Source organism: Phaseolus vulgaris, chromosome 3, assembly GCF_051622355.1.
Source record: "Phaseolus vulgaris cultivar YP4 chromosome 3, ASM5162235v1, whole genome shotgun sequence".
NCBI classification, from domain to species: domain Eukaryota; kingdom Viridiplantae; phylum Streptophyta; class Magnoliopsida; order Fabales; family Fabaceae; genus Phaseolus; species Phaseolus vulgaris.
In genome coordinates, this window is record NC_143500.1 from 36,574,093 (window position 1) to 36,583,558 (window position 9,466).

The 9,466-nt window shown below is 31.0% G+C and overlaps 1 protein-coding gene across 1 annotated transcript; it reads left to right on the forward strand.

Annotated features, from left to right (window-relative positions):
• The first annotated feature begins 3,086 nt into the window (after positions 1-3,086).
• Positions 3,087-8,619, forward strand: LOC137807309 (Galactose mutarotase-like superfamily protein). The gene is made up of 9 exons (XM_068607904.1): positions 3,087-3,694; positions 4,179-4,253; positions 4,886-4,945; positions 5,235-5,395; positions 5,522-5,662; positions 6,287-6,389; positions 7,035-7,134; positions 7,496-7,742; positions 8,269-8,619. Exons 1-8 carry the CDS (start codon positions 3,302-3,304, stop codon positions 7,708-7,710), a joined length of 1,248 nt encoding a protein of 415 aa, XP_068464005.1. The 5' UTR covers positions 3,087-3,301; the 3' UTR covers positions 7,711-7,742; positions 8,269-8,619.
• The last annotated feature ends 847 nt before the right edge of the window (positions 8,620-9,466 follow it).

Sequence of the window (9,466 nt, forward strand, 5' to 3'; positions counted from 1 at the left end):
TTTTTGTTTCATGCCAAAAAAATTCTTGGTTGTATATCGAACGTTCAAGCAATTGAGGTAGTAGAAGCGGAGAAAAAGTAGCTATTTTCCAGAAATAAATAAAATTATTGGTTCTGCTCCCTAAGCATTGGCAAACAGATCGTCCAAATTCAGTAGTGAATAATGCAATTTTTTTGAAACTGCAAAATTCAGATTGGTTGGACTCGTTCTAAAATTAACTTGAAAATTTAAATCCAATTCATATTTAATAGATTGTAGACTGAGTTAGATAATAGAAAGAACAGATAGTTAAGTAATTTCAAATAAATTCAATCTTACAGTTACAAAAATATTGTCATACTCGTCTTATTTTTCAATTTTTTAATTTACCATCACAAGTTAAATAAATATAATATAAAATAATAGAACAAAAAAGTTTATAATAATTTGATAAAATCTTATACTTAATTCTCAAATACACTTTTCTTAATATACATTTTTTGTTCATAAAGAAAGTTTAGAAGTACATTTGATCACTTAAATTTTTAAAATTGAGCAATTTCAGTAAAACATAATATACCATCTAATTTTTAGCAACGTACTCTTTCGAATGACAATTTAAAAACTTATAATTAAACGCTACTATTCATATCCCACATAATTAACATTGTAATTATTCACCTTTATAGTTTTTTATAAAAATAAAAATTATATACATTCACAAAACTATAAATAACTAAAGTACATTTAAATCTATATTTAACCAAACATTTTATGAAAGTGTTTAATAAAAATTCAATTCAATTTAACCTGTCTCATCTTTAATCCTTTTAAACTGATAGGTCCAACTTCTTTTAATTCATCTCAACTTCTTTTAATGGATTAAATTGGTTGGCATGTTCGAGTCATTCTGATATTCCTGAGCAAACTCAGTTCTTTTAAAAAAAAGTCATAAAAGTATCATGTTAACTTCTTTTTTCCATTATTTAAGGTACATACTTTTTTTGTGTCTGTCATTTTAGTCTTTAAGAGGAAGGAAAGGAGGTGAATTGGTAGGAAATGTGCTTGTTTGCTTCAGGTAATTAACAACGCAACGTATAGCAAATAAAGGTGTGTTCCTTTTCATATGGTTATATCAACTCTGCATACTATGTTTACTTAAATATCAATATATTTAATGAGATATAATCAATTCTGGTCAATCATAAGTGTGATTTAATAGTACAAATTTTTTCATTTCATTGTTTAAATTAACAATATATATATGATAAAAGGACAATATAGTCATGATTCCATAAAAACATAATTATTATATCTTTCCTTTCAAATCAGGTACATTTATAAATTTTATTCTTATTTCTTCCTTCTTTCATTTAATTAAACAACTTACATAGCACTTTAATTATCTCTTTTTCTTTCCTTTTTCACTCCGTCACTTTCTATTTCGCCATCTAAACAAAGCCTAACCAGAATACATGTATTCTGATAGACACTTTCATAAAATTCAAATAAACTAAGTTTCAATGGTTAAATCTTTTGATTGGATAAACTAATTAAAATTTGTTGAATTTAAGTTTTTTTTTATTTGGATAAAAGTATTTTAATTATCACTTTTTCTAGCAAATAAGAGTGTTTCTCAACTAGTTAATTGATGTCGGTTAAACTCCGATATGATTATTGATCGTATCTTTGCAAGTTTGAAGGAATTCACACTCAAGTCAATAAGAACATAAAATATAATTAATATAATATAAAATATGAGTTGACAGTACTTCTTATATTGTGAGTTATTTTTTTCTCTTATATAGGATAGTGTTGTCTTTCTTCTCCTTGACTTAATTAAGTAATAAATGTTGTCTTCTCTTATTTAAGGTTGATTATCTAAGATCCCTTAATTTGTACTAATACGGTATTAATGTCTTAAATATAAAAAACGACGGACGATCTGTTCGTATGCAATATCGGATCCAGTCCATGATGCTATACCACTAAATACAAAATATTTTTTAATATTAGAAACACAAAATATTTTTTAATATTAGAAATATTAGAGATGATATTTAATCGATATTAGTCAAACTTTTCTAACCGATGTTGGTTAAACAAGTTCATCAAATGGCATTAGTCATGACAATCATATTCAAGACAAAAAGTTTTCTCATTTAACATTAGGAAAATAATCTTGAACAACTTAAAAAAAAATAACATTGTTAACATGAATTGAAAAACAACATTACATATATAAACCTAAAAACCACAAACTAGTTGATATTTGTTGAAAAATAATTTTATTGACACTGGTCATATAAGTCGTGACTAACATTGACTACAAAATAACTTTGGTTTAGATTAGAAAAAAATAATATTAATAATGTTAGTAAAAAAATAACTATTTTCAATGTGTTTTTGAAAAACCTTGACTTATAATGGTAGAAAAAAATTTGTCTCACCATTATCGATAAAAAATTAAAATTAACTAAAAGATAGTTTAATCAATGTTATATAAGAAAATCTTACCAGAATATAACATCAACCAACACAACTTTTATAGACGAATAAACTCAATTGTTAATAAAAAAAAAATTGTGTTTGATATTGTTAATATTCACACCTTAGCTAACATTAATTAAGAAATAGTAATAAACTACAACGACAACAAGATAATATTAATAATGTTGGTTAAAAATAACCACAACTTAAAATAAATATGTTATTTTTAAGAAAAAAAATATTAAGTCAATAATGTTTAAACTTCAACCAAGTCGACAATGTCTCAGAATCAGCTAAAAGGGTAGTGTATGATTTTTTTTATCAAAGGATGGTGTATGATATTATAAAAGAATTAAATTGAATAAAAAAAGATTATGGAAAAATTATAAATTTTTGAAGTAAAATTTGAAATTTTTTAATTTAGAATAATCAAATCGTTTGATTAGTTTTTAGAATTTTATTTTTTAAATTTGAATTTCTTTTAAAATTTCAAAATCTAATCCATATATTTTATCATAAAATTAAGAATTTTCCATAAATTTTTTACTAGAAAAACATATTTTATGGTAAAACATTTTGTAATATTCTATAAATATAATTATGTTCAAAGATTTCTTGTAAGTATCTCATTCCAAAAATAACATCGTCCATGAGAGTAGTATATTGTAGAAAAATGTTAGAATAGCACACCACCTGAAAAACACCCAACACATGTTACGTCATTGAGATTTGGGAAATCTTCAATTTATTTCCCAACGTCCATCACTGATCTTTCTTATAATAGTATTTACGCATTGACAATAAAGAAAATTTAGGAAAAGCTGTTAGATTAATGCAAAAGAAAGAAAGAATATTGTATGAATCTATCGTTACAGAAAGTGATTTAGGAAACTGGAGAGAGAGAGAGAGAAAGACAAATAGAAGAGGTTGCAGTTGCAGAGACGCGTTTGTCAGAGAAAAATTTGGAAGGTTGCGAGTGATGATATATGTATATTATATATACATTTTTTTTGTGGGGGTTGCAATGAGTACGGAAATGATTCCTTCGCCAGCTCCTTCGCCAGCTTCTTCGTCAGCTTCTTCGCCAGCTCCTTCGCCAGCATCTTCGCCAGCTCCTTCTTCAGCTCCTTCTTGTTCAAGTAATTCCAGTAACTACGAGCTGAGGAAGGGATTCAATGGCCTCGACAAGGTTCTTCTTCGCGACGCCCGTGGAAGCTCCGCCGAGGTTGCTTTCCTCCTAATTCTTCCATGCATCTGTATATCTTCCTCTGTTTGGGTAATGTCGGTAATTGTTAGTCATCCTCTGTGATTCGAAGCAGATACTGCTTGATCCACTTCTCGATTTCACGATTTAGCTTGGATTCGTATTCACCTTTAGATTCTGAAGCTTTTAAGTTTCGTTAGTGTGGTTTTGGTTTTGCCACGTCGATTTTTGTCGCCATTGGCGGTTGGAGAGTGCTGATCTCGTTAGCTTTGCCTGAATCGAGATTTGTCACCAACTAGAGAATTTTGATTTGAAAAGACTATTCCTAAGCAGTTTGATTTATCTTGTAGCCTAATTTCCGGTGAAATAAATTCTTCGAGAGGAGCGGCTGCGTTTGGTGTTTGATTTTATTGCTTTTGCATCGTTTTGAAATAGCAAATCGCTTGTGCAGGTTCTGGTTGAGTTGGCTCTGATTAGGTTTCATTTCTCTGTTTGTGATTTTCAGGTGTACTTGTACGGTGGTCAAGTGACTTCTTGGAAGAATGACCAAGCCGAGGAATTACTTTTTCTCAGCAGCAAGGTACAGTATGAAACATAATTGTATTTAAGTTCTCAATGTATTTCTTAGTTGGCTGATTTTCCTCCATTGCATGCCAAGACGAGCGGGAAAATTTGATTAACTTAGATCTCAATGAGGTTGTCAATATCAGTTCCCTCTGAAAGCATTCATAGGTTAAGTGCAAGATTTAACTGAACAACTCCATGGAAAGAAAATGTTTTAACTGACGTATATTTTTCAATCTTAATATGTCAACTGTTTTGAGAAATATTTTTGATAAGTAACACATTTTGATTTTGGAATCATTTATTAATTTGATATTTATTCATTCTTGGTTTATATGTTGGAATGGATCTACTACCCAAAGGATTTGTGTTCCGAGGTTGGCTTGAAATTCATATTTTCTACTTTGTATTTTGCTTACAAATTCAAATATTAAATGTTTGAGTACCTCTTATTAGTCTTCGCTCGATAACAGTTAGTCTTTGCCACTCAAAAGGGTGATTCTTTCTCTGGGATAACTGGAGTTAGTGAAAATTATTTTAATACGCTGTATATATCAATGTGATTATACTTTTTTAAAATTTTAATCTCCAGTTATGAGGTTGATAAGCTCTGATTCATCTTGGTTTATTAATTGTGCACTTTTGCAGGCTATATTTAAGCCTCCAAAAAAGGCAATTCGTGGAGGGATTCCAATATGTTTTCCTCAAGTATGTACTTCTAATGCTAATATTTCTGTTTGCCATAGTTGTTTTCGTTGTGATAATATTGCTCTGGAAGGAAAATAGGTAGAAATTGGAGAAGGAAGAGGAGAGGAAAGAGATTATTTGTTTGCGCCTTGTACATTTACTGCTCACAGAATCTGCAATCAGAGATACTAATAAGGATAAAAATATTATAATCTGAATGTCATTGCAATTTGTGAATCCCTCCTTGCCAAATGTTACTCTAATCAGATCCCAGGTTACTTTTACAAGTATTCTGACTCTCTCTTTGTAGTTTGCAAGCTTTGGTTCTCTTGACACTCACGGATTTGCTAGAAACCGGTTTTGGACCATTGATGATAATCCTCCACCTTTTCCAACAAATACTTTGAGTAAAGCCTTCGTTGATTTGATTCTTAAACCCTCGGAAGATGACATCAAGATTTGGCCTCACAGGTATACATAGGAACATTCTCTTGACTAATACTTTTACTGTGTTTTATTTACCAATTGTTATTTCATAGTTTGAATTGTTCATATTATATTTCTTTCTAATATCATATACCATTCCTTTTGCATTAGTTTTGAGTATCGCCTTAGAGTAGCTCTTGGACCTGGAGGGGAGCTAATGTTGACATCTCGGGTCAGGAACACTAACACTGATGGGAAGCCATTTTCATTCACATTTGCTTATCATACATATTTCTCTGTGTCAGATATAAGGCAAGTGCTTGAAAATTGAAACATCTTTTATCTCACACTTCAATGTGAAATTTTGTATTAGTGTGCATTTCTTTAGTTATAAATTGACATTGTTGTCAAATCATTTAACAAATGAGTAGAACTGTGCAGTCTTATTGTATGGATATAAGCTTGTTTTCCTGACTCAATTTGTGAAATCTATTACTTGTTACTGTTTGCAAATCGTTTTTCATCTGTATGAGAATATGGTGTTGGCTTTTGGACTTATAAAGTCAGCTGTGGATTTGTGCATTTGGTATCTAAAGATGCAAAGCAAGGATACAAAAAATTTCTTACTTTTCCAGCAGAAATAGAAATAACGCAAACATATTTTCTTGAGTTAAACTGCAGGCAAATCCTGTTACATTATCCACACACATTTTTAGGTGCATATTCATAGATAAAATGTGTCTTTGATGTGGTAAAATATTCAGGTTTTGGTAAAATTAATGTTTTGTTGTTTTCATTTTATGTACTTATTTAACTCTTTTATTTTTTATTTTGGCTTATTGTCAGTTCTTATTTATTATTTTATTTTATTGTCAGGGATATACTTTTAGGCTGCAGTTTTAATTGCATTTGACTAGTTTGTTTGTTTGTATTCAGTGAAGTGCGGGTAGAGGGGTTAGAGACATTGGATTATCTTGACAAGTTGCAGGGAAAGAGACGCTTTACTGAACAGGGGGATGCTTTAACATTTGAATCAGAAGTAAGATTGTTACCCTTTCAACTTTGCTTGAGAAAACACACATGTGGGTATACATTAAGTAGGCTGTAAGCCTGTAAGCAATGAAAGATGTTAATTTCTGTGAAATGGAGCCTGGTGCAATAGAGTATCATACCAATTTAATAGATCTTGATTTTTTTTCTTGTGACTCATTTCAAGTAAGGCACAATAAGCACCAATGCCAAAAGAACATTTTCTATTTGATTGTGGCTTTTTCTTTGTGAGCGGATGAAGAGAGGCAGTATCTAACTTTTTTGGAAGTTGCATACTATTCTTTATTCTCAAACAATTGAACAGTTGCTTCCCACACCCCAACAAAAGCCCCATTTTTCTCTTTTTTACCTTTCCTCTAGCACAGGCGGGTGGCACTGGCAACTGCTAACATGTTGGTTCACTATCCATTTCATACATTGGTCTGGATTTGACTACTGCACTTAGCTCATACATGAAACATATTTGCACCAAAAATATAATAAAAAAGAAAACATTCACCTAGTTTGTATCGTTGATCCCAATTTGTAGTAATACGTGACACATCTGGGCACGTATGTAACTGCTCTTGATGTACTGGCTTTCATATGCTTTGATGAGTTGAAACTGACACTTCACTTTTGCTTTGTATTATAGGTTGACAAGATATATCTCAGCACCCCTACAAAGATTGCAATTCTTGATCATGAGAAGAAGAGAACATTTGTCTTACGGAAAGATGGTCTTCCTGATGCAGGTGATCATTATCAAACTCATCTTGTTTGCTTAATCTTACATTGATAAAATGTATTGGTGGCGCTGGGACTATATCATTCAAAGCTACATTAAGAATAAAAAAAATGTTCTTTGTAAATGTGTAAATAAGAATGCAATGAAATAGGGTTAAAAACCAACTTTATCAGTAGAACATAGCTTAAAGTTCTCACCTGTCTTAATTTTTATGTCTTAATTCTTCCTTTTAAATCTTCCTATCCCCTATGTAAGAAACCTTCCGTAGTTGGTATATTTAACGTTTGTGTTGCTTTTGAATTCGACAAGAATCGTTTGCACTGTCCTTTTGTATACACATGTTGCTTTCTCATTTATTATCTATGCAGTGGTGTGGAATCCTTGGGATAAGAAAGCAAAGGCTATGACTGATTTCGGTGACGATGACTATAAGCATATGCTGTGTGTAGAGGCTGCTGCTGTTGAAAAGCCTATTAATTTGAAACCTGGTGAGGAATGGAAGGGAAGACTAGAACTATCAACTGTTCCTTCTAGTTATTATAGTGGACAACTTGATCCCCGAAAAGTTGTTCTTGGAAGCTGAAAGATCATTATTGCGTTTTATGTCATGCACAGGTAATAAAAAGCACGTTGATATATTTGACTTTCAATTGTCTTTTAACATTATCCTACAAAATGAATCACATAATCACTTGAGTTACATTGTTCTACCTCTACCTTGAAATTCTAAATATATTGGAAAATAGAAAGGGCGTGTGCTGTGTACATGGCTTCTACCAGGGTTTGAGGAGAAACAATTCTCCATTTGTGTCATGTGAAATGATTCTTTCTATCTCTTTTTTTTTGTACCATGACACTACGAAGGTTTAACGAATAGAATTTTTACACCTCATGTATTTTTATTTAAGTTTGGAATTGATTAGTTATTTGTACATGGTGATGTCATATTTCTTAATAAATTAAATTTTGGCTTTCATATAGACCAAATTTGTTTCCTGTGTTTGATAATTGAGACCTGATTGATCACATATTGATTAGCCTACTATTAGTTCTTGTATTAGTCAGTTTGCTTAGGTTCCATACATATTACATATTAATCCAGTACAATGTTTCACTAATTATTTAGAAAACACATCCACAGGTAACTTGTTGCCACAGCGATGAACGACGAAAGGAAAGTTTCTCCGAGCAATTTTCCCCCTTCATGTTGGACGAATGAACTATGTATAGAGTTTTGTTAAATAATATTTCGCTGTTTAACGGATGACTAGTTCGGTCATAATTGACGTGTAAGTAGAATAGGCCACAGTTGTTTATGGAAAATCTAAATTACAACTCCCAGTTTTAATGTATTTTTATGTTGAGTTGAATGGCCCAGACCAGAGGGATTACTTTTAACAGGGTCATTTTACATCGTTACAAGTTGGACTGCATGTCACACTTTGTTACCGCAATCTACATATTCAACTAATAAAATAAGTTATTTGTTAAATATAGAATTGTTATTTCAATTATGTAATATATCATATCAGCTTGTGTGCTTGCAATTGCAACTTTCTAGCAATGTAAACATATCCTATCATGTATAACTATATGTAGGTTTGAGAACTGTGGTTCCGTTCAGTCATATGAAATATGCATTGGTTATTCTGTCAAACCGTTATATATATATATATATATATATATATATATATATATATATATATTTTCAGATTTCTGGTATAGATGTTTTTTGCCAGCTGTCCAGACTGTTCATTTTTGTTGATGAAGAGATGAGTTAATATATCTAATGAAATAGACAGGATTGCAGTCAACAATCAAAACACGAATTCTGCTTTTTGGGCATCAAATTGTTTTAAAGCTAAATTTGAAGGTAGAGGCTATATAAAACAGCACTGATTAAACCAACCAAAAGTCATAAGAAATTACACTTATTTAGAACTGAAGGTGGTAAGGTCGGAGGCACGGTGTGGGGCAAAAAACCACTCAAACATGAGTTTATGTCAATTTGGAATAGATCATTGTGTGCTGTCCATGTTGATTGAAATAGAATGATTATGATGGGTGAGAACGCAGCAAGACTCGTCAAATTTGGCTGTAAGATTTGCAAGAAGACAGAGTGCAGCAGAAATAGGCGGAGCTAGAGGAAGAAAAGGAATTGGAGAGTAGCGTGTTGATAAGAATTGGCTATGCTAAGGCTTCACCAGTTAATTAAGTATATTTTGAATTAAAAATTGGCCAGGTTACTCTAGTAAAGTAAATATATATATATATATATATATATATATATATATATATATATCATTAGTGTCCTTAGTCACATTCTAACCATTATTAGA

Coding starts and splice junctions, on each gene's coding strand:
- LOC137807309 (XM_068607904.1), top strand. CDS start 3,302: ATGCAAAAGAAAGAAAGAATATTGTATGAATCTATCGTTACAGAAAGT. Junction 4,254..4,885: donor TACTTTTTCTCAGCAGCAAG/GTACAGTATGAA, acceptor GCACTTTTGCAG/GCTATATTTAAGCCTCCAAA. Junction 4,946..5,234: donor TTCCAATATGTTTTCCTCAA/GTATGTACTTCT, acceptor CTCTCTTTGTAG/TTTGCAAGCTTTGGTTCTCT.